The sequence below is a fragment of the Grammomys surdaster genome, unplaced genomic scaffold, assembly GCF_004785775.1.
Source record: "Grammomys surdaster isolate TR1022 unplaced genomic scaffold, NIH_TR_1.0 183, whole genome shotgun sequence".
Lineage (NCBI taxonomy): Eukaryota > Metazoa > Chordata > Mammalia > Rodentia > Muridae > Grammomys > Grammomys surdaster.
Window position 1 is genome coordinate 1,747,437 of NW_021604628.1, and position 25,690 is coordinate 1,773,126.

The 25,690-nt window shown below is 45.9% G+C and overlaps 1 protein-coding gene across 1 annotated transcript; it reads right to left on the reverse strand.

Moving 5' to 3' along the window:
- Positions 1-1,825: 1,825 nt before the first annotated feature.
- On the reverse strand, positions 1,826-22,328 carry Glo1 (glyoxalase I). The gene is made up of 6 exons (XM_028767901.1): positions 22,137-22,328; positions 12,041-12,123; positions 8,537-8,677; positions 6,875-6,942; positions 5,827-5,916; positions 1,826-3,166 (listed from the first exon to the last, which is right to left on the reverse strand). The coding sequence occupies exons 1-6, from the start codon at positions 22,218-22,220 to the stop codon at positions 3,078-3,080; spliced, it is 555 nt and encodes a 184-aa protein (XP_028623734.1). The 5' UTR covers positions 22,221-22,328; the 3' UTR covers positions 1,826-3,077.
- Between the last annotated feature and the right edge of the window lie 3,362 nt (positions 22,329-25,690).

A 25,690-nucleotide genomic window follows, 5' to 3' on the forward strand; every position in this document is an offset into this window, starting at 1 on the left:
TCCCCCCTCAACTCCCTTCCCCATGCCTTGAATAAACTGTTCTATACCCCTCCTATGACCGGTCCCTCAGGGGAGAAGGGATGTGTCAGCATGGGCCGGCAGAGGCACCCCCTTCCCCCACACCATATTGCGCCTCCACCAAACATATCCCTGGCTTCTCTCTTTTTATAAAACACAACAATTCGTGTAAGTAAAAACCTGTTTGGTTTTTTTTTTTTTTCCTCTCAAAAAAGTGGAGCATGCCTCCTCAGTTTGGGGTTTCACATAGTTAATTTTCCTCAGAAGAGAACAGTGTAGAAAAGGAGGTGGCCAGAGAAAAGGCTTATGTGAGAGAAATTTGACAAGCATAACCTCAGCAGGCCATGGTTTATATCCGTGATACATCCCGCAGAATGCAGCGGCCTCGGTAGGAGGGCAGTTCACCTGCATTTCAACTGCCACCAAACCTCATTTTAGCATCGTCATCACTACACAAAGTCAGAAAACCCCAACCGGGAAATGGTCTGATAAATAAGTAACCTTGTATAAAATAAAATTGTTGGGTCTTCCTGCAGCGTAAGGTGAGTTTGGCTGCAGAGACTTGGGAAACGTTTTCAGCCTGCCAGAGAAGTGAGGGATCCCAGGTTAGTTCCTTTCACTAGCCGTTGTTGATGGACACGCAGTGCTCACACTGGCCTTAGCCATCTTTGATCATATGTATTATTGACCCCAAACCAGAAATGTCAAGTGACGGAATGAGCAAGCCGCAGACATGGGGAGTTCTTGCTGGCCAACTCTGCAGTGTGTGCACTCGGCCCTTCCCATGCTACCAATAGGATCATGAGAACAAAGGCCTCTCCACAGCCACATGGTCAAGTTCTGTGTACTATGCCATGGGACAACTCTGGGGTCCTGAGAAATTCCTATGACTGAGCCTACTCCCCTGAATGGTACTTGGAAATGAGCTCTTTACAAGGCAATGAGATGCATGTTGTGGTAAACTTCTACCCCGTGAACACACAGACAGTGCCTGTCCACAAATCATGAGGAGGACCCTCACCAGACACTGCAAAGGCAACTGCTTCATATGAGAAGACATCCTCACATCACCTAGCCTATGGGATTTTTGTTACAACAGCCTAATTACGAACAAATTACGGTCAAAATGCCACATCGGGAAGCCGCAAGTGGTTCTTCCGCCACTGGCTCTTTAAGTGACTTGTAAGAGTCCCAGCTCACATGTGCTCATCTGCAGACGCCTGGGGACTGCGCCAGTAGAGGACTATAGTCTCCCCTGAGCAACAGCAAGGTCCCCAACCCCCCGTCCGTTCTTCCTACCACTTCCCAGGCAAGTGTATTTGCAAGTGCACTGTTGCAATTCCTGCCAAGGCCTGGCCATGTACGTTGTTTGGGTTTTTTTTTTTGGTTGTTTTTTTTTTTTTTTTCAGTGCATATAGGAGTGAACTTAAGGAAACGAGGATTATGTTTTGGCAAGACTCGCCTAGCAAGTACTTCTCACCCCTAGAAATATGCTTCAAACTGTTAGATGAATTGGGTAGGTCCAGTATAAGAATACCGTTTGGTGATTCTAGCACTGGATATTTGAAACTGGCCCTCCTAAATTCCTGTGACCCACCCTTTGATACCTGGGTCTTTCTCCTGAAGGTACTTCACTCCCCAAATCTTTTGATTTGGCATTTTCTTTTTCACACTTCTTCAACCATAGAAGCTACCTGACTTACTCTGTACAGACTCACGTGTGCCCCTGGTTCTCCACAAACTTCCTTCAGAATCCTCTCAGGTCTCAAGACCAGCCTTTTACACAAAGGGACTCACTACACAGAACTTTATGTATTAAACAGCGTTAGCTTTATTTCGGCCTATGAAGTGTTTAAACTGCTCATATAAATCCATTTCGTCCCGAGAAGACACAAAGCGCCCACAGCTGTGTATTGCTTGACGTTGGCCATCTGCGTCTTCCACAACAGTGGGCAGGAAACTTCAGACTGGGTTTTGTCCTCCAGTCGTTGAGTCTCCAAATCGCCTCTGAGAATCCATCAATCGTCAGTCAGCAGGTTAGACCACAGAGCTAACTCCCAAACATCTGACTTAGCACTGAACGTAACTCATCCTATGTGATTACAAGCATCCTGAAGACCATGGGGTGGGGGAGACTCCTTCCATGTAATGTGGGGCTCACTCACAGGCATCCCCTAGAGCAACAGGGGCTTCAACCCTGGCTGTGAGCAAAGAGCACAAGGCCAGACTCACTGCAGGTTTCACAGCAGGGCAGGAGGGACCGGTGAGGCATTATCCAGCTACCAGGACCGATGACCTCGCAAGCCTTCAGACCAATCAGGTTGCTTCATATGTCCAGCTGTTTGCTTTCTCACATGGTAACTGCAGTACTCATTCACATAACGGATGCTTTGGCATAGCCCCTTGTCTAATTCCATCTCCCTCCAGAAAAGTAAAGTTAGTCCTTGAATTCTGAAAGTACTTTATATATATATACATATATACAAAAAAAAATTAGTATTTCTATCTGTGTCCTTGTCGGCATGATTCCGAATTGCTCTCAGGAGTACCTTCTCTTTTGTAAGATAAACACTACACTGTTTGAAGTACTCGTGAAATCTCATTTCTGTTCACTGCTCTGTACTTCCCATTATGGAAAGTTATTTCTGAGGAACTGAAACCCCAGAAGGTAACAGACCCCAAAAAGAAACATTTGAAACAAAATTTTAAATGATGAATGAGAAACAGACTTGAGTAGTCTTTAAGAGACAGGCAGTAGCAACTGTGGTCTCTAAAGGGAACTGTTCTAATTATTATCTTAAAAGTAAAGTCACACAACTTTGTCAAGGTCATAAGATAAATTGCTACTTGAAAATTAGGTTGGCTAAACAGAGGGGAGATTTTTCAAAACCCACTGAATCAGGACAATGAAAGGGATTTCTGAATGACTTGAACCGGAGCAAACGATCAGTCCAAACGATCAGTCCCCGAGGCTTCAGGCACCTCAGCACCTCAGCATCTTGAATCGCTCTGTTTCTTGTCCCTGCTGTACAACACCTCACAGGCACATTCTCACGGAACTAAACAATCGCTGCTATTTTGTTAGGATTCAGAATCTCAATCCAGTAGCCGTCAGGATCCTGAATGAATGCCAGACCTTTCATTTTCCCTGTAGAATGAAAATTTTTTATTACTAGAAAGGCACATTTAAATCAAACATGTTTTCATTACAATTTTAATTTGCACTTGAATAAAATACATTGTAGATACCTTTCACTCTAAAAGGTTTGTGTCATAGTAGCATGGTTATCCTAATGCCTAGAATGTGACCTTTGAGAACCTGGGAACAGCTCTATTAAGTACCAGGTCCTTGCTTCTCTTTGAGGTCACCATGTCAACAATCACAGAAATGATTTAGGAAGGAAGAGAAGATAGAAAGATGCTCCAGGGAGCAGGCAATGTGGCCTCTTTGCACAACCGAGACACCAGAGGCCTAGGTCAGGCAAACCCTATTAAACACTATATTGGGGTACCCTAAGCCCTGTCAGTCAGACTGTGGCTCCCGGGGATTGTCACCACGATGGAGTTGGTCACTTAGACATATGGATGTGCCCTGAGAGATTGATTTATCTAGGGACTAAGATGCTGCCCTCATCTGACTCTAGTGTCTGCCTCCTGACCCCAAGGTCAAGGAAAAAGAGAGAGAAACGGAGCTAAGCAATCTCCAGGATGACGGCTGAGGAGGACCTGTGAGCATGGCTCGCTCACTTAACCTGATCCATAGAGAGGATAGTTTAGAGTCAGAACTGAGCAAGAATAAACAGGATGTTTGCCTCTCCCCAAGGCAATCAACACCAGCCTGCACCCTGGGAGGGGCTCCACTATGGATTCCCAGATGCCCTCAAGAGTGAAAGGGGTGGGGGTGGGGTGCTGCTGCAGTGTTTGTCTAATGAGGAAGCCAGAAAGAATAAGCCTGCTAACTTCAGGACTCTCCCCCACACATGTCCAAGGCCAGGTGTGAAGACAACAGACCTGTCTCCTACAAAAGCTGCTTTGCCCTGAGGGGGAAAAGCCTCTACTGAGAAGAACTGTCCTTTCCAGTAGGCAGGAAACCCAGCCCAGGGCTCACCCAGCCTGTCTTCCTGAGATCAACCGGATCCTCGGGGACTATTCTCTTCTGCCAGTCATGTGGCCTGATGGATTACAGCAGTTTACACTTGTTGGGAAAAATAGCTCAGAGGCAAAACTAACATAATCCAAGAACACAATTAAATATATAATTGAGCATAATTACATATTTAAAAAACAAACAAACAATGGATTATTTATTTGAATTAACCATGAAATATTAGGACAATGGACAAAGAGCTATTAAAATACATAGTTATGACGAGCACTGTGAAGTATTACCAGTGTTAACCAAGACTAAGAAAATGTCAGGGAGCCACGGGATGAAAACCATAGCAATGACAGTACAAATCAGGGAGCCCAGGCTTCAGTGAGAGACTCTGCCTTGTTAAAGTACAGGGTACTAGGGGGGAGGCCTGCACATGCGCATACACACCACACACAGACACGAACCAAGAAGAAAACTCAGAACAGATACATTTGAGAGGCAAAGTTAGAAACCAGTAAACAAAAGATCTCCAGAAAAACCACTATAACATACAAAGAAGTATCAGTCACCCTGAGGGCAGATTTATCAAGGACTCAGTGTTTTCAAGAGCGAGGGGAAACGAGCCTGCGATCTCAGCAGAACGCATCTATCTGTGCCTGGTTCTCATTCATCAGTCTCAGAAATCAGTCCTCACAAAACTTTGCAGTCTGGGTGAAGATGTCAAAGATGCTTCAAGAGAGAAATGGAGAAAAGGAGACTCAAACTATCTTTGAGAAAAATGTGAGGTCCAAAGAAAAAAGAGATGATAAATAGGAAACCAGGCCAGGTACCAGCAGCCGATGTGAGCAGAGGGCAGGCCGTTTCCTCACTGAGAAGATCCCACAGGGAATGATTTACTTGAAACATCTGTATTGAAAGGTTTCATAACTCTCTGGGTTTCTGGGTGTGTGGTTGGTTGGTTTGGGTTTTTTTTTTTGGTTATTTTTTTGGTGCTGGGGACTGAGCCCATGATCGCAGGGCATGCTAGACAAGGGCTCTACCAATGATCTCCTTAACCGCTTCAGCTGGTGAGCTCTCTCAGACTGAACCGGTAACTGACTGCGGTGGTGCACAATAAAAATACTAGCAAGGCTGAAACTGACATCCCAAGTTCATAGGCAGCCTGGGCCACACAGCAGGAACCTACTTCCAAAGTTAAAAATAAACTAAAAACAAACAAACAAACAAACAACCAGAGGTAAGAACAGATCTAAGTATAATAATACTGATACATATATATGACAGTATTCAGATATGTGCTACTTCAAGACACATACCAAGACATAAGCACGTATAATAGTATAAAAGAAAGAAAAACACCAGTTATTCTAAAGTAACCTGGCAAAAGTTATATTAATCACAAAATACACTTCACAGGATTCATTTAGGAGCAACTAGTTATACCCTGACATTCTAAAAGCTGGAAGCCAATGAGAGAAAGTGGGGGCTAGAAAAGGGGGAAGTGAGAATCTCATTGCACTCTACATCTTGTGCCTAGTCCCTGGTGAAGCCGTACAACACGCTCTTTCCGTTTTCTAAGGAGAGCTACGTTCACTCCTGGGCCTGCTGGAAAGAGGTTCCTGTGACTGCCGCCCGTCAGCACAATCCCGGCGGCCATGCAGACGCGTTAGCCAATCTTAGCTGTGCACTCTGTGAGAAGAGGGCTCACTCACCGTCATCGGGCTTCTTCACAAACTTGACACCTAGTTCTTCAAATCTCTTGCAGGCACCGTAGACATCAGGAACGGCAATCCCAATGTGACCTTTGGTGACGGCATTCCCCCAAAACACAGAGCACAGGAAGAAACGTTGTAAGAGTGTCTCGAATGATCTCCAGATCTTACTTCAAAACCCAAGGCCCTCGACAACAGATTAAACTGCTTCAGAACCCATATATTTAAGAACCAACTGCTGTCTGACTAGCTGGGTATAGTGAAATAGTTGCTCGGAATTATTATTTTAAATAAATCAGTACTGGTTAATGTGTAGTTCAACCTGTTTAGAATAATCTATAACAACAAGGTTATTCATTCATGTTTAATGGGTTAACTGTTGGCATTCACTACATTACCCAACTGAAGCTTTTATTATGCCATCTCGACAGGATGCATATTATAGATGTATTTTGTGTGTCACGAGTATTTTGTCTGTGTGTACGTATATGCACTATGTATGTTCTGATGTCTGATGGGGTCAGATGAGGCCATCAGATTCCATGGAACTAGAATTACTGATGGCTGTGAACCACAGTGTGGGTGCTGAGAACCAAGCCCGGGTCCACTACAAGAACAGCAAGTGTTCTTAACCACTGGACTATCTCTTCTGCCCCTTGACAAGACACTATCAGAAAATGACTAAGCATAGTTCTCATTGTTTTTAACTAATACTCTCCGAAATGGAGATGGAGTGACAGTCTAGTGGCAGAATGCCTTCCCAGCATGTACAAGCCCGTGGGCTCTAACCCTAGCCCTACAATAAGGTTTACTGGAAACATAATACTGTAGCTTTACAGTATAATAGTACGAGAAAGTAAACACAATATTTGGACGAACGCCAACAAAGCTGCTGAATAAGATTGGCAAGAAATAAAAAGATCCATATCCCTAATAAGTTATACTTGAAAATTAGGCCATTCATATCTAATGTTCTGTATCCGTAAATATGTACACCATGCAAACTCACTCGCATGCACAAACATCACATACTACGAGGCAGACATACCAAATCCGCGAGGGTCTGAGTTGCCGTTGTGGTAACTCTGAGTCTCATCATCTTCAGTGCCCCAGTTGCTACAGAAGAAAGGAGAACAACCATGAAGGCTGGTGTCCACGGTCAGCTTGAGGGATTCAGAGTCAACCTAGTACACACACCTCAGCTTTTTAAATGTATTTAAATAACTTTTTGTGCTCACCAGTCTAAATCAATTTTAGCTAATTTATTAATTTTAATAATTATTAATATTTTAATAACTACAACCAATCTTTACTGATTAATAATTGATAGTGATGAATGATAATAATTTGATTAATTGATTTAAAAATTCGTGTGAATTTCCAGAGAGGAAGACCCACCGTCAAAGTAGATAACGCCTTCCAACTGTCCTGCATCTACTGCTGCTAAGAGACTCCAGCTTGCTGGCCTTCTGCCATGGACTTAGTAGCAGTGCCTCTCCAGGGAGCTCAGGCCGTGGACCCTGGCTTAGGACAGCCAGCGCAGCCAGCTTGGTGGATGGAGCTGGGCTCTCTGCTTCTCCTGAGTTCAGGCAGCTACCGCTGGGACTAACAGGCCCCTTCCACGTAATCTAATAGATCTCCTCTCCTACTGGATGCACACTCTAATGGTTCTGTTCTTTTAGAGACAGAGCCTTGCCTAAGACAGTAACTCACAGTTCTGACCTGCGAATAGCCTATGGGGGAGAATCTCTGGAGCTGTACTCTGTATGTATGATACTTTACTTCAAATACAGAGTTTTCACCTATAGAAAGGGGCAAGCTGGCCAAGAAGATTCTAACCAGGTTAAAAAGACATTCAAACTCAGGCACCTGCACAAGAGCAAGAATAAAAATCACAGCAGCTGCCATTTTCTAAGTTCTAGATGTCACCAAGTATCAAAACAGCTCCTGGGACTAGATTCCAGTATTTCCATTTAGATATGAGAAGGCCACTTAAGCAAGTCTTTCTGAATCAAGGGATACACACTAACACGGACATACTGCAACAGAGGCTCTTTTGTTAGTTCCTAAAAACAAAAACAAAAAACAAAACCAACCAAAAACCCACCAATGTAGTGAAATTAAAAGAAATGGGCAATCCTTCATTCTGTACCTTTAAATGTTGAGGTTATAAAAATACCTTAAAATTTGAATGTTAGTTATTATAAAATGACATGCTGGCTCTTTAAAAGGAACATATTCTATAACATTTCCGGATCAAAAAGATAGCAAAATACTAAGAGGACAAAAATGTGAGTATCAGAGGATTTTAGAAGAATCTTTTATGTTATAAAATTAATAAGCTGTAATTTGGCAAATATGTTGCCATTTGAGGTCTTTTTTTCTAAAAGAAAAATGTTCTCTTTGTCTTACTGATACCATAAGACCCAAATATCTACACTTAAATATATTGAAAATTGCCAGGAGGTGGCGCACGCCTTTAATCCCAGCATTCGGGAGGCAGAGGCAGGAGGATCTCTCTGAGTTCTAGACCGGCCTGGTCCACAGAGTGAGTTCCAGGACAGCCAGGGCTACACAGAGAAACCCTGTCTCCAAAAACCTAAACAAACAAACAAACAAACAAACTGATTTAGACTGGTAAGCACAGAACATTTCTTTAAAATACCTTTGCAAAGCCAGGCTCCGTACAGAGACAAAAATGAGTACGCACTGTGTGAGCTCCAGGGTAGCTTTTCTGGAGAACGTCCATGCCGTCCTCTCGGACTTGTCCTTGGGGATATCGTTCTTATCCTCGTAAGCTAAGAAATAGAGCGAGAACTTCATAGAAGGAAAGTCAAGCTTCTGGAGGAGCCTGGAATTAGAAGAAAAGCCAGGGTCATTTACAGTAGCACAGGCCGACTCAGACTGAGCTCAGCATAGCATGTAAGCTCTGCTAGGTATAAGGCCACATATGAAATAGGACCTGGGTGAGAAAAGCATGGGCCAAAGCCAAGGGGAAACCGCCTTTATATGACAGCTCCACCTGTCAGTGCTTACCATATAAGCATAAGCCTGAGTCTGAGCCCTAGCACCCATGCGGAAAGCCAAGCACGACGGTGTGTGCTTGCAAGAGCAGCCTTGGGGAGACTGAGCCAGACACAGCCCTGGGGCTTGCTGGCCATCAAGCTTAGCAGGAACCAGTGAGAGAGCTTGTCGCAAAAACCAAAGTGCTCAGTTCCCAAGCATGCACACAGGCGTGATAAAATGAAACACAGGGTTCTAAGTAGAGCAGAGGAAGCTTTGAGGCTCAAGCGTATGAAGTCTTGAGGGAATGTGTATTGCTGACATGGCCATGTCTGTCAAGGATCAATGCCCAGACCAATGCTCAGAGCCATGGGAAGGGTGAGCCCCCAACACACCCCTAGGCTCGGAGGGACAGTAAAGCCTTCCTCCAGTCCAAGTGATAAGTTAACAGTGTATACAGGTATGCGTATTCACAAACTGAAGGCGCATGTGTGCAAGAGCTGTCAATTGCAGCTTCCTCCCCAAGAGTGCTTACTGCCTGAGACTGCTAGCCTACAGATGCCTCCTCCAGAGGCTAGCCCACCCTTTTACTGTCATAACAAACACACCAAGGCTCCAGGTTGTTGCTGTGGTTGCTAGCACTCCATCACTGCTCACAAACCACCAGACCCCAGCTTTTCTGTGCCCAGGTATCTGGTTCTCTAGTGTCTGCTCTTAACTCACTCCCTTGCTGCCCCTGGTCAGGGTTCCAGTACCAAACTGTGCGGGTCAGGGGTCCGTGACTCACTAATCTTTTTTAAATGTTTCCTGAGACACGACCCTACTGTGTAGCCAAGGATAGTCTGAACTCACTAGATAGCGGCAACTCGCCGCATGCTTCCACTTCCAAGTGCTGGGATTCCATGAGCAACCCTGCACATCAGCTCTCGGTTATTCAGGGTTAACGAACAGGGAAGGCATCGGAAAGCTTTGCTTCGGTGAACAATGCAGTACCTTTCCCTGTCACTTCCAGCTAAACACATCTCATGAGCTCTTCAAAACCCCAGGAAAGCAAACAGGGTAGGTAGCGGGAGAGAAGGCCAGGTGAGAATCACGGAAAATGTGAATGTCAACAACAGGGGGTTAACGCCTCAGACACTGCGGAAAGGTGAAACAATTAAGACCGTGAAAAGGTCACAGGGCATGGAAAGGTCCTCTGGGAGCGGCTTCAACATGGCTGAGCAGGTGAGGCAGGGGAGGAAGAAAGAGGGGAGTCAAGCAAGCAAGAGCAGTCCGCAGCACCGTCTGTGCACATGTGATACAGAGAAAGTGACACAGCACAGGCAAGGGGTTGGAGGGCAAGAAAGAGTCTCAGGGAGTGTCGCCGGGACAAGGGAGGCCAGGCAAGCAGACGGAAAAAGTCCCAAGGCTTTTAAAGAGAAGTGAAGTTAGATTGTCAGTCAGTCAGAGACTGAAGGATCACACACAAGCAGAACAATATACATAATATAATTTTTTTAGATGACTGAGGATTAATTATGCTCAAAGGTGACCCTGTTCATAATCAAGACCAAGCAAGAGCCTAGCAAAAGCAAAATGTCTTTGTGTGTGTGTAACCATGGGGGTACAGGAAATGGGGTGTGCATGCAGAGGTAAGAGGATGGCACAGGGTCCCTTCAACTGCTGTCCACTGTCTTTTACTCACCTTTGACCTCAGAGACAGTGTGTGACCCTAGCTGGCCTGGAACTGACTGACCAGTAGGCCGAGCTGAGCTCAACTCACCAAGGTCCACCTGCCTCTGCCTACTGAGTACAAGGAAAAGTCTCAGAATCTTTGTCCCTCCAGCAACAGGGCTGCAGGTGTGCATGTTGGGGCAAGCACTTTAACAACTGAGCCATCCCTCTGCACCTAAAACAGAGCTTCCAGAGTCCTGTCCAACCTCTTATCCCTGTTATCAATATGCCTGGACCACGAGATTTATGCACCAATTAACCACAAATAAATTTACCCTATAAAGGATCCAATACCTTAAACAGAACCACCAGGAAAACTATCTCTGCCTTACTAAAGCGACTATACCAGTCTTAACAAGCAATCAGACAGGAGCGGAAGAAAAGCTTCCAGCAGAGAGTAGCGAATCCAGGTTAGGGTCAAGCTGCACCCTAGCGGGGACCCCAGTAACACACAAGGTCAAAGGTGCAGTCAAGTGCAAACGGACTCAACTCTGCCAAGTGCCGACTGTGGGGTGACTTCAGGGTCGGGAGACCAGCAACTTAGCTTCTTTGTGTGTAAAAGTGTATGAACTATGGGAAAGGGATCTTCTGCGAAGACCCAAGGGAAGAACAGGCCTGGCATCCGGCTCAGAGCGGTGTCTGGTGGATCTGCTCTCACTCTGTCTTTCTGCTTGTTTATTTTTATTTTTGTTTTTTAGATGAGGCCTGTCTGTGTAGCTAGCCCTGGCTGTCCTTGAACTCTCTGTAGACTCGGCTGGCCTCAAACTCAGGGATCCATCTGCCTCTGCCTCCAGAGTACCGGGATTAAAGTGTGTGCCACCACAGCCCTGCCACCCTGACTTTTAAATATGCTGTACACACACGGCAAACCACTTTTCCTGAGGGAAAAGAAAACCCACAAGAAATTAAGCAGTCTGGGGAGAAGGAAGCCATTTTACAATCTCCATTATGTATTTTTCGGATCTGAACACATTTTCTGAGCATACATAATACTTGAGCTGTTCTCTTAAAGTTCGTGGAAGTAAATGAAAGGTGGAGAACCAAAGATCACTTCACTTAATTACTTGTGTGTGTGTGTGTTACCAAAAGCCTCACTCTCTTTGAGGAAACAAGCCAAATTACCAAGCGTGCCTTAGTAAAGCTGAAGAAAAGCACACACAGCAGATCACGTGCTCGGAGGATCACAAACTACCTCCTTAGCAAGACAGAACGCAGCCTGTGAAGATGGAACCAGAGGCTGACTTTAAATACATCCATGGGCTCTCTAAATACTACGTCCTGACAGACAGGATTTCAGAAGCAGAGCAGTAAAAGGTCTGAACACAGGAACGACTTATTTGGCCTGTTATTTCTGAGAGGAAGGGAGTATCATCGTGGCACTGCCATGGAGCTCAGGGGACAAAGTGGGGGAGTTGGTTCTCTCCTTCTTCCTCCACTGAGCCATCTTCTCTAACACCGTGCTTCTCAACAGCAAGGCGCTAAGGAATACTTTACTTACGTCAGCCCAAGAACCCTCGTGTAAAAATCCAGGGACTTCTTAGGATCCTTAATTCTTAGCATCGTTTGCTGCAGTAGAAAATCCTAAGGAGAAACAGCAGGGTGTGGTGAGTGTCTTTAACTTTCAACACTTATTAACCCTTATTAGTAGCTTCCACTATGCTTCCTGTAACAGAGCAGCCCAGTGTCGCCATACAAACAGAAAGCAAGCAGAGAGAAACCCATCTCCAGCTCACAGGCCTGAGCTGTCTGCCCTGTGTGGTCCAGTTGCAGGCTTCTGGGGTGGGTGGGGCAGCTGAGAGCCAGAGAGTTCCACTCCAGGAATGCCCCCAACTAATAGTGTTTGAGAAACCAGGCTTTCCTGCTCCGGAGTCACCAAGGCTTAGCCGGACCTTTGCACTTGTTTTGGTTTGACTGGGGGTCCTGAGGCAGTATCCCATCCCGGCCACGCTGGCCTCAAACTTGGTATGTTAACAACTGGCCCTTGAACTCTCTGACCTTCCAGCTTTCACACAAGTGCTGAAGTTAAGGGCATGAGCCACCAGCACCTGCTCCAGTGATAATTCTGAAGTGACTCCCACATCATCTATCCACGGATCCCCAGTGCCACAAAACAAAAAAAATTTTTTTTTTTTTTTTTGCCTCCACTGCCCACCTCACTGCCCAGGGCTTCTGGTGACTATCTTCTAAATAAACTACCAGCGAGTGTGTATCCCTTCTCTACCTTGATTTTGAGCAAGCAAACTTCAGCTTTATTTGGCATAACAAAAAATCCAACCTCTATAATTTTTTCGCCCCGACAGAGTCTCATGGAGCCCGACTAGTCTGGAACTCACTAAACAAATCTGAGCTAGCCTTAAACCCAGAGATCAGCCTGACTGCTTTGTAAGTACTGGGATTAAAGGTGTTGAGTGACCATGCCAAACTCCTTAATATCTGATGAGTGTATAAACAGCCTTGCTGAACTATTTAGAAAGGAGCGACCCCCTCTGCTCCCTCTCCCTCCAGCCCTCCCGCCTCCACTTCACAGAATTCAGTGGCAAGAATCACATGACCTCTTCCCCTTTCCCTATCAAGGACTCTTTTAAACTACTCAGTCGGAATGGACTGTGAGGTTGGACCCCAGGCAATGGGCAAAAGACAATCACCACCTGCCTTCATGTAAAAGTTACGTGTGTTTCTGGCCCCAGGGTGCTTGTTTAGTAATTGGGTCCTGGCTTGCTTATTTATTTATTTATTTATTTATATACTTATTTGGGAAGGGGTTCCTAAGACTTTATTTATTTATTTATTGTGGGTGTCCTTGATGTTAGCATTCTATCTAAACTCCACCCCACCGTTACCTGGCAACTGCCAGGTAGGCCTGGTCCACTATAAAAGGGGCTGCTTGCTCCCTCCCCTCTCTCTTGCACTCATGCTCTCTCTGTCCCCTCGCCCCTTCCCCCTTTCCTTCCCCCTCTCTCCATGTGGTCATGGCCGGCCTCTACTTCTGTCTCTTTCTCCCTCCCTCACCCCCCTCTCTGTGCCTCTACTACCCTCTTAACTCCCCTCCCCATGCCCTGAATAAACTCTATTCTATACTATACAGTCATGTGACTGGTCCCTCAGGGGGAAGGGATGCCTCGGCATGGGCCCGCTGAGACATCCCCTTCCCCCATACCTCACCACACCCCCATAGAACATATCCTGTATCTCCTTATCTTTTTATAAACACATCACTTGAGACATTATTTATTTATTTTATTGGAGGGGGGAATCCCAAGACAGGGTTTCTCTGCATAGCCCTGGCTATCCTGGAACTCACTCTGTAAACTAGGCTGGCCTAAAAGTAAGAGATCTACCTGCCTCTGCCTCCTGAGTGCTGAGATTGTGTCACCACAGCCTGGGGGTTCTGGTACACTCTCTGCAGAAAGAAATCTCCCTGAGAAGCTCTCTCACTCTGCTCCTTTGTACCACACTAAGGTTCTTTGTGTCCATCAATTTACTGGTAACTCTGTTAACTGGCAAGACCTTATAAGGAGGTCCTAGACTCCTAAAGAACCAAGCAGCAAAAAGGCAGTCCCTAACACCTCAAAACCTTCAGGGTAAAATTACTAGTCGTGCCTTGGTTAGGAGCTGACTTCTTTAGGTTCAGGAACCACCGATTTTTGAATCAGAGTTGCAAGTAGTCCAGACTGGCCTCGAATTCACTCTGTAGCCAAGAATGACCTTGAACTGCTGATACTCTGGCCTCCACTCCCACATGCTGGGACATGTCCACTACCTCCCCTATTCTGGCGATCAACCCCAAGCCTCATGCACGCTGGCCAGCCAAGCTGCATCCCCAGCCCTGATGCAATAATATTAAGTATTTACATGTCCAAGTGTTGTCTCCACTTTGTAACTGAGAGGTGGACACATCAATCGTCTAACCTGTGTAAGCTCAGGTTTTCTTTTACCACAGGCACCTCTTACCCAGTGCTATTCCTCTGTGCTTACAGACTCAACACAAAAGGCCTGGAGGCTCTGCTCACCCCTTTGCAGCTTCAGCGGTGAATACTGTCAACTTGACAGGACCCAGCATGAGGCAAGCTCTGGGTATACTGAGAGGGACTGTTTTACATTAGCTGAGCCTCTCCGCACCTCTGAGGATTTAGGGACTTCCTTCCTTCCTTTCTTTCTTTCTTTCTCTCTTTCTTTTTTGTTTGTTTTTGTTGTTGTTTTTCAAGACAGAGTTTCTCTGTCTATCCTGCCCTGGCTGTCCTAGAACTCACTCTGTAGACCATATGGCCTCAGACTTACAGAGATCTGCTTGCTTCTGCCTCCTGAGTGCTGGGTTTAAAGGCATAATTGAGTCCCATCACTGTGTCCTGTGTCCCCATCCCCATCCTTCCTCCCCCAGGACCAAATCTTGATTAATCAAAGCGGGAAATACCCACAATAAATGTAGGTGGCACCATTTCCCGGGTGTGGGTCCTAGACTGCACAGAAAGACGCAAGCTAGCTAAACACAAACATTCCTCACCCTGGGATTCCTGTCTGTGGCTGTGATGGGCAGCTGCCTCCAGCTTCTACCACGTCTCTACCATAACAGAGGATAACGTGAACTGAGAGTAGAAATAAGCCCTTCCCCCCTAAAAGTTGCTTTTGTCAGAGTAACTCATCACAGCTGTGACAAAGTGATGCAGCGGCCGCACAGCCTCCCCACACACACACACTTACATCATATAAAATACAGACAAACACATGCCAGGCAGTGATGGTTCATGCCTTAAATCCTAGCATTTGGGAGGTACAGGCAGGAGGATCTCTGAGTTCAAGTCCAGCCTGGTCTACAGAGTGAGTTCCAGGACAGTCTGGTCTACACAGAGAAACTCTGTCTGGTTATGAGGAAGTCATTTAAAGAACACTTGAATTCATCGTTCAGAATTGGCTTAAGACACCAAGATGAATGGCCAGCATGGGACCTAGTCCCTTAAGGAAAATGAAAACTTAACGTTCTAAACATCCCAGGAGTCTGCTGAGCCCCTGTCTCAACAGAACAGCTCGTCCACAGCCTCCCACTATTCTAATGGTCAGAGGGCACACCACCCCCTGAAAAGTACACAGCTCACTGCAGTTCCTTTAGCCTACTAGACACTGTCCCGCCCAACTAAAAATACCCTATAAAACCCCTAGCTTCTTTTTGGGGGTGCTGTATTCCCTTCTTCTGGGGGCAGCCAGGCAATTCATCCCCTGAACAAAGCTTTGCCTTTGGGCCTCAGTGCCACTCTGGTTGGTGGTCTGGTTCTCTCATTAAGCCACAGGGCAGAAGGCGGCTGGCTCGAGGTTCCATGTTTCTGGACCCAGGTTGTCCTATCACATCCAGAGCTGCCTTCCCCTTTGACAATCACGTAAGAAAGAGATAAGTGACTCTCTGTCCAGGCACTGAGCGCTTGGTTCTCTCTGAACACAGGTATAAAAACACCTACAAAGTCACTCCAGGACCACGGTAAATGAGGCAAAAGCCTCAGACTTTTCACGAAGCAGTGAGACCACTTTCCATGCCAGATGCTAGTCTAAGCAGAGATTAAAACAGGATACTAAAACTACGAAAATAGCAAGCGTCTCCCTCTCTCCCGGCCAGCGCTAGTGCCCGCTGTTTCACTATCAATTACTGCGCCTGCGTGGGGGAGGCTAAGGCCACAGAGAAGCTGATGTGTGCTCTTTCGGACCACACAGAGGTAACCTCAAAGGCTTTCCCGCAGGCCTCATCAGAGAAAGCCAGCCTCCCACACTGGGCTTGGTTATTAGCCAATGCACTACACCGGGCGGGGGCTGGGGGAGGTGGTGCTGGAGGTACTGCATAGACAGAGCCAGCTCCAAACACCATCCCAGATTATTTTATCCAACATAAACTTAGGTTCTACTGTAAGCTGCTCTGAAGATGAAGTTAACTGACCAGTTGGCCTTAAAACATGGAGATCAGGGTTGGAGAGACGGCTCAGCGGGTTAGAACATAAATCTGGGTTCAGTTCCAGCATCCAACACTGGGTAGCTTACAACTATAACCCCAGCTCTAGGGGATCCACAGGCGCCTACACTCACGTGGCCGTACCCACACGCAAACACCCTGACAACATATTTAAAATATCTTGGGAGAAGAAAGGAGGGTTTCGTGTTAGATCAGCCTTGGTTAGCTAGGTGGCCCAATCACACGAGACAAACAATATCAGAAGGCAGAAGACGGTGACAGACATGGCAGAGATGGTGAGAAAAGACTCGGGTTGCAAATGTCACAGTAGGCTGTGGGGCTGGCTGAGAGACAGATCAGCGCCACCATTTTAGCCTCTGACAACCAGCAAGGAAACCCAAGTGTCGGCCACACCTTGGAAGGGAAAAGAGATCAGGCAACAACCAGAGCTGGAAGCAGATGCTTCTCTAGAGCCTGAGGAACAGGCTCTGCCAATCCCCTGCTTTTAAACCAGTGGGACTGCTACATGGCTGTGAGGTCACACACATCTTTGTGTGGATGTGTAGCATGTCCTTGTGTACACAGGTGCACACATGTGTGTGTCCATACCGAGGCCAGAGGACAACCTCAGGTGCTGTTAGAAGCCAGCTGCTCTGTTTTGGGAGGCGGAGTTCCTCATCTGGCCTGAGGCTTCCAGAGCAGGCCTGGCTGGCTGGCCAGAGAACTCCAGGAATCCACCTATCTCTGCCTCCTTACTTCTGAGCTCACAAACGCACGCCATCATGCCTGGCTTTTTTTTTTTAAACAAGGGAGTTGTACTCAGATCTCTGAAGCCGCACCCAACAGTATCTGTCCTCTCATGGGTATCCCAGGGTACTTCTTTTCTCATGCAAACGGAGGGAAAATATATAAGAGGAATTACTATTTATTTATCTGGAGCTGGCGAAGATACGGCTCTACAACTGTGACACTGAGGAAGCCATCACTTTTCTAAAACCTCTGTTTCCGGTTGCCTTCATCCTTTTGGATAATGTATGGCTGAGCTGAAGCATACATTCAGTCATGTGTGAAAGAACTTGGCAGAATGTCTGGCCCAGAGCGAACTGCTTCATTTGTCTTGCTGTTATCCTTATAAAACACACCCAAAAGTCCCGTTACACTATTAAGTTTGCTTCCCAAATCTGCATTCCCCAGTCCAATCCCCTAAGCGCAGCCCTGGACTCGACATCCCCAGCCTAGGCTTCACAGCTAGAATATCAGAAGCACTCCAGCCCAAGAGAGCTTTAATCCCAAGGGAGACTGCCTCAGCCACTCCTTGTCAGCCCAAGTGAGACAAGCTCTCTTGACACCTGCCTTGCTTTGCCCTCAACAGACTCCCCGACTCAATCATATCATACCGAAGGGAACCGAAGAGGTTCTAATCCAAGGCCAGCCTAGCATGCTACTACTTCCTTGGCCTGCTTAGCCTCCCTGGGAATCTTCCTCCCAGCCTTTCTAATAACCGCTACATGGCTCAAACCCTCCTCGCTTCCGCCCGGACTGCTCTCTGCTTCTTGAAGGCTTATTCAAATGCAATCTAGAGTGATAGTTCTCGAATCAAAATCCTAGGTTAAAAAAAAAACAACAACAACAAATCAACCCTCTGCACATGTGTTCGATGTGCACCTGTTCAACATTGTCTTTAACACCTGCTGTCACACTGGTTACTTCAATCATTTCCTATGTCGAATGCTTATTGTCACTTAGGAAAAAGACATATGTTCTCCCAACAAATATATCTTTATTTCCATTACTTTTTTTTAAGGGTTTTTTTTTTTTTTTCGAGACAGGGTTTCTCTGTGTAGCCCTGGCTATCCTGGAACGCACTCTGTAGACCAGGCTGGCCTCAAACTCAGAAATCTGACTGCCTCTGCCTCCCAAGTGCTGGGATTAAAGGTGTGCTCCACCACTGCCCGGCTTTATTTCCATTACATACATGTATAATATCTAGTATAACTCTAGCCTAGGGATGTATCTTGGTGTTAGAGCACATACGCGCTTTGCAAGTCCAAAGTTCTGAGTTCAGCATAGACACACACTCTGAACTCAACAAGTAGGAATCTTTATAGGATGAGAAAAACAAATAAATATTACAAGAGTTTTCAAAATTAGAGTACCCCAGTGGTTGTTTTATGCTCCCACCCTGTCTTAGTTAGGGTTTTACTGCTGTGAACAGACACCATGACCACGGCAACTCTTATAAATGCAAGCATTTAATTGGGGCTGGCTTACAGTTTCAGAGGTTCAGTCCATTATCATCATGGCAGGAAGCTTGGCCGCCTGCAGGCAGACGTGGTTCAGAATGAGATGAGAGCCCTCCCTACATCTTGATCCAAAGGCAGCAAGGAGGAGGCTCTCTCCCACACTGGAAGGAGCTTGAGCACTAGGAGACCTCAAGGCCTACCCCCATAATGATGTACTTCCTCCAAAAAGGCCACACCCACTCCAACATGGCCACAACTAATACTGCAACTTCCTATGGGCCAAGCATATTCAAACCACCACAAGCCCTAAACCCACTACTTGCACTATGCATACAAAATCTTAACTTAACCTTCTTAGACAGGACATTCAACATTCTCTCCTTGTGACTGGTCTCCAATCAGGCTAGCTTTCTCTACACCCCCCCCCCCCCCCCCCGCATGCGACTCTCACCATAATATGGCCTTCTGCAACTCCACTGCTACATTTTGCGAAGATATTTCCTCTCTCTCCCCTGGACTCTGTCCCGTGTAACGCTCTGGGTGTGGAAACCCCACCCATGAAAACATGGTTCCACCACCATCTTCTGCTTACCGCATCCCTTGACCCTAACAGCTAAACACTGCCTTGAGCTCTATCTCCAGAGACTAGCGGAATGCATTTAAGTCTCACTATACCCTCAGAACAGCTCTCCGAGTCATCTTTATATTCCTTTGATGAGCCCCAGGAGCCCTGCCAAGACGGGAGTGATCACAGACATGGGGATCCAAACGCAGGGCTCCAGGTTCCAAACAGCCTGTGCCTACAACGTACCACCGAAGCGACCTTTGAAACTCCCCCATAAGAGTTCATCTTCCCTGACAACTTGGAACTGGATTGACAATCACCTAAAGCCTTAGAGTAGTTTAAGGAGGGAAGACCCACCCCGAATGTGGGTGGCGTCATCCAAGGGCTAGGCTTTCAGACTGAGTAAAAGGAAATCAGCCAGCTACGCGCGTTACAGACACGTGACTGCAGACACGTGACCAGCTACCTCCCACTGCCACAGCTAAAGCCTCCCTTGCACCGAGTCCTCCCACCCTCCCACCGCCACAGAATGCACCTTCAAACTGTGGGCCAAAATAAGCTTTTTCCTTGCTTTTTAGCAAGGACAAAAGTAACTCATACGCCAGAATGCTTTGTAATGCCTTTAATTCCGGATCCATCAGAGCTGGTGTATGTCTGGCAAAGGATGAAGTCTTCATCTTTTTTACGACAGTGTCCCTGCCCATGTCCCCGCCCACCCCAAAGTGCTCTTTATGCTCTTGGCAGTTAGCATATAATCAAGCTAAATTTCACTGGTTGCAGGCTTTTTTCCCTGCCCCTCCATGGCAAGTTCTATAACTACAGCTTGAGTCATCTCAGAAGCAGAGAGGGCAGAGGCTGGGAGTGTGGACTCCTCTCTGGGCAAATCACTCAAGTACCTGGGTCTAAGTCTCCTTATTTGTAAAATGGAGACAATTCCCCTTTCCTCATAGAGTTGTTACAAATGAACTTAAAACATCGATCCAGGGCCTAGCACACTCCACACACACCAGATATTATACAATTCGCTTTACTAATCTCCGAATAGTATGTCCATGTGCCAAAAATGACTCATCTCAAAGGAGAACTCCAAATCAAGAGAAATTTGGGAACGGGGAATGTAAATCAAAGTCCAAGAAAAGTGCACTGGATGCATTTTTAAAGATCTCCCTGAGACTTCTAGGTCATTCATTCAGTCCATTTTGCTAGTTTGTTTTAAGATTTATTTATGTGAGTACACTGTTAACGCTCTTCAGACACGCCAGAAGAGGGCGCCAGATCCCATTACAGATGGCTGTGAGCCACCATGTGGTTGCTGGGAATTGAACTCAGGATCTCTGACAGAGCAGTCAGTGCTCTTAACCGCTGAGTCATCTCTTGAGTCTTGTTTGTTTTGTTGGTTTTGTTTGGTTAGTTGGTTGTTGTTAGAGATTGAATTCAAAGTCAAACACGCTCTCTACCACACCACATCCCCAGGCCCTGGAGTCTTACTGTTTGAATAGCCTGCTACCTAAACCCCCAGTTACCTCGGAAGTCAACTGACAGAACAATACCCAGACTCTGGGTGTGCTTTGAAGAAAAATGGCCCAGCAAGAGTTTTAACCCCAGCACTCAGGAGGCGGATTTCTGAGTTCGAGGCCAGCCTGGTCTACAGAGTGAGTTCCAGGATACCCAGGGTTACACAGAGAAACCCTCTCTAGAAAAACCACACATGAAAAAGAGTTTTACTCCTTTAATCTCATCACTTGGGAGACAGGCAGTTTGATTGATCTCTGTAAGTTTGAGGCCAGCCTGGTCTATACGGCAAGTTCTGGTACAGGCAAAGCTATATAGTGAGAACCTGTCTAAACAAGAAAGTGTGTGTGTGTGTTCATTCCTTCCTTCCTGCCTTAACTTTGTAGTGACTAAGATCTTCCCTAAGTACACACCTGGTCCTAGTCAAAAGCTTTGGCAATTAGTGTGTCTGACTCTCCTTTGCCCTTAAGGTAAAGAACAAGCAGGGACCAAAGTCCTTCACATCTCTCAGCCCCTCCTAGAGGTCTGCATAAAGCCCACATTCAATCTTCAAGGAATTTACAAAGGATGCAGCGCCTAAGTGAATATATGCAAAGGTGTTTACCGACACCGATGACTACCCAGGAATAAATGCCTCGTCAGCCACCACGTCTAACTTTCAGCCATGCAGAGGCAGGGACCACACCTGAATGAGTCTTGCCTACTGTAAGTACAGCCGCGTTAAGTGAAGGCTTTTCGGTGCCATAGGTTAAGTCCAACTGGTTGTAACTACAAAACGAAAGGGTCAGAAGAAGAGTGTCTAAGATCCCCTTCAATTCGAAGTTCTATTACCTGTAATCTCTCCAGAGACTCTTGGTGGACAGAAGTGTGGACTTGAGCAACAAAGCCAAGCAAAGGCAGTTAGATTCGAGCAACCGCTGTAGTTTGAAGGAGTGAACGCTGGCGGCAAAGCGACTACGAAAATGAGTGCGGCTGAGAGGAAGGAGTTATAGAGGGACCCCTTTAGCTATGCAAGTTCTGAAAGTGGCCCTCTAAAGGGCCATGGCGCCTGACCGAGGACTACTACACCCACAGACACGGAATCTGGCCCTGAGTCGCCCTGGCTCCAAGACACCATGCCAAGAATAAACAAATTAACGCACACTAGGGGTTACAGGTTTTGAAATAACTTTCTAAAGACGGGGATCCCTCCGCACTGTCTCCTCCCTCTGGCCTCTATCGCCCTCTTCCCAGCTCACTCAGCCGCGGACCTGCAAGCAGCGGCCGGACCCGGTTAGGATTCCGCCAGGCAGGGCCAGAGCCCCAGGTCCGCACCAGCCGCCGAGAAGGAGGCCCTGTCACCCACCTTGGTGCTGGGGTCCGGGTCGGAGCAGCAGCTGAGGGCGGTCTCATCAGTGAGGCCACTGGACGCGGGCTGTGGCTCTGCCATGGCCGCCCTGGAGAATCACCAACCACTCCTGCTAGCAAACAAGCCGGCCGGCGACACGCTCCACGAGAACCGTGGGCCGCCTTTACAGTCGACTGAGTGACAGGTCAAGGGGCGGGCGGGAGCGGTTCCCAGCCAATCACAGTGCACATGGCTGTTGGCTGTCTGCTGATTGGTTTCCAGTGAGGCGGGTTCAGCATGGCGAAACTACAATTCCCGGAATGCCATTGTGCACAATGGCGGCAACTCAAAAAAAAAAAAAAAAGTGTGTTACTCAGTGACCTGATTTTGATTATACTTAATTACAAAACTTGAAAAACCACCCATTCCTCAGGGCGGCAACTTTATAGAAAATTGCATTATCGATTTTCTGGAAACATCAGACATCCACCTCTGTCCTAAATTATTCTAAAAGAGTTTTTAGAATAATGAGAGTTTGAACTGGGTGTTAGTCTTTTTAAAAATTGTGTAAGAACCTGAAGCCAGGATAATTGAAAACAATTCGAATTTAGGTTTTTGTTTTTTAAGCAACTAAGTTTAAGTATTGCTTCCACTATATGTTTGCCCCAGGAGCTTGGACTACTTACTGGTTTTCCCAGAGCCTCCTTAGAGAAATGTGTTGAGAATCAAATGAACTCTGGCTTGACTATTCAGTATACACAGACCAGCTGAGTTTGAATGGGATTTTAATGACTCACTTCTACACAGAGAGTATGTGTGTAGACAGAACTGATGGGATTTCTTCTCTAAAATTAGCTTTTAAAATGTGGTGATTGGTACAGGTACGGTGGCTCACATCTGTAATCCCAGTCATTGGGAGGTAGAAGTACAAAAATGAGTTTAGGGCCAGTGTGGGCTACATAGTGAGTTCAAGGCCAACCTGCGATCTGGTCTTAAAAGAAATTAAGGCAGCTTTGGTTCTTGGTGAATCTTGTTTTAATCTCTCTCTCTCTCTCTCTCTCTCTCTCTCTCTCTCTCTCTCTCTCTGTCTCCTCACTGCACCTCCACTCCTTCCCATACATCTACAACAACATGAGACATGAGTAACACTATGGAGAGAAATGTGACAGGAATTGATATCTTTAATTTAATAAAACATAAAAGTAGAGACACCACTGAAAAGGAAGAAGACAAACCTGGTCTAGGGTGAAAAAGGTATGGGCCATACACATGTAAGGACAATATAATAGGTTCTGTATGCAGAATATGTAAAAAAAAAAAATTACAGATCAAGGAGAAATAGAAAACAATAAAAAGTAGCAAAGAGAAGAATAGGCAGATTGCAAAACAGAGAGCACAGTGTGTGTGAACTGATTTCAGTTTTCTGGTGCATAGTGAAATCTGTTTCCGTGGCCTTCAGGCTAACTTTTCAAAGTTAAAAGCTGTTGTCATTGTCGTTAGTGCGGAAGGCAGAACACTGGAATCAACAGGCACTTGCTGGTAGAAATCTAAATTACTAGAAACTTCTAGGGAACCTATTTGACAGCAGTTAGTAAAGCTGAAGGGAGGCATACCCTAGGATTCACTACTAAGTATTTATCCTAGACAAAGATTGTTATACTCATAGTCCATGTAACAAATAGAAGAAACACAGCTTGAATGGCGGGGGGGGGGAAGAGAGTGGCAAAAGCTACTTGTTTAACAGTAGGAAACTAACTAGGTTATTATTTTCATAGACTGGATTATGATATATAAGTGAAAAAAATCTGCCAGAAATACATATTCTGAAGTGGATAAACTCCAAAAATAGAAATGAAATGAGTGAGGCAAGGCAGTGGCTCCGTTGATAAAGGGCCTGCTGTACAGATGAGGACCTGAGTTCAAATCCCCAGACTCTATAGAAAAAGCTCGGAGATGCATACCTGTAGTCCAAGAGAGATAAGCAGATTCCCGGAGCTTGGTTGGTTCACCAGCCTAGCCACACCTATGAATTTCAGGTTAATGAGAGACTCTTTCTTAAAACAACAAAAGGTGGAGTGTTGAGGAGAAACGCCAGCCAGACATCCACTGCTGACCTTTCTATCTGCAGGCAGATGTTCAGATACCCACACTAACAAGTACCACACACACACACACACACACACACACACACACACACACACGACACATCATATCCATATAAAAGAAGCAATATTAGTTCAATTGGTAGAATAAGAACATACCGCACACATTTTTTTTAGAAGATTTAAAATATGCAAAATAATATAGGGTATTGTTTATTCATAGCCAAACACAATGTAGTCGTAGAATCTCTACAAGCTCCTGGGAACTTCCACATTCTTCAAGAACAGGATTTCCTCTAAGGAACAGAGTCGAAGAGAAAGGCAGCTGGGAGATCTGCAGGGCATTTAAGAGTCCACCATACTTCAAGGTGTACATTAGGTAAACAAACGGTCACTGTATTATTCTTTATGTCTCCATATATTGAATATATACTTTATAATACCCTTAAAAAAAAACTTAAAATGTAAGTAGTAGATATACAAGCAGGACATATAGGGATTATGGGGGAAGAACAATTTAGAAATGGTCCCCATATAAGAAGCTGTGAATTCCAGTAAGTTCCAAAGAACTTCCCCAACTCACTTGTTTTGAGATAAGGTGACATGTATACTGGTCTGGAACTTGTTATAGCTGAGGAGGACCTTGGACATCTGATCCTCCTGCCTCCACCTCCCAAACGGTGGGATTTGTGCAAGATCTCTACCAGCTGAGCCACATCCTAGCCCAACAGTTCTCATCTGGGGCATAAGAGGTGTATCACTTTACTTAGGTCTGACATAATAAATCATCACAAACCTGATGACTAAACTGTGGGGTTAGAGAGGCCTCTGAGGTTAAAAAGCACTTGCTACTCTTGCAGAAGACCTGCGTTCAGTTCTGTGGTGGTTTGAATATCCTTGGCCCAGAGAGCGGCACTTTTAGGAGGTGTGGCCTTGGAGGAACCTGCATTCAGTTCTGTGGTGGTTTGAATATCCTTGGCCCAGAGAGTGGCACTTTTAGGAGGTGTGGCCTTGGAGGAACGTGTCGCTGTGGGTGTGGTCTTTAAGACCCTCTTCCGAGCTGCCTGGAAGCCAGTCTTCTCCTGGTTGCCTTTGGAACAAGATGTAGAACTCTCAGTTCCTTCAGAGCTGTACCTACCTGGATGCTGCCATGCTTCCTATCATAATGATAATGGCTTGAACTTGTAAGCAAGTCCCAATTAAATGTCATCCTTTATAAGAGTTCCCGTGGTCATGATGTCTTTTCACAGCAAGGAGACCCTAACTCAGACAAGTTCGCAGCACCCATGAGGCATGCCACAACTGTCTGTAACTCTAGTCTCAGGGGATCCGATGCCTTCTTCTCTCCTCTGGCATTTACATGCACATCACACACACACACACACACACACACACACACACAGGCAAAACATTCATACACATAAAATAAAATAAGTAAATATTTTTAAAAGTAACTAAAATCTGTTCTTT

Excerpts from the sequence above, each read along its gene's own strand:
- Glo1 (XM_028767901.1), bottom strand. The coding sequence starts at position 22,220 with ATGGCAGAGCCACAGCCCGCGTCCAGTGGCCTCACTGATGAGACCGCC. Across the intron at positions 8,678-12,040 it reads ACGAGGGTTCTTGGGCTGAC|GCTCCTCCAGAAGCTTGACT; the intron begins GTAAGTAAAGTA and ends TTCTAATTCCAG. Across the intron at positions 3,167-5,826 it reads TGTGAAGAAGCCCGATGACG|GGAAAATGAAAGGTCTGGCA; the intron begins GTGAGTGAGCCC and ends TTCATTCTACAG.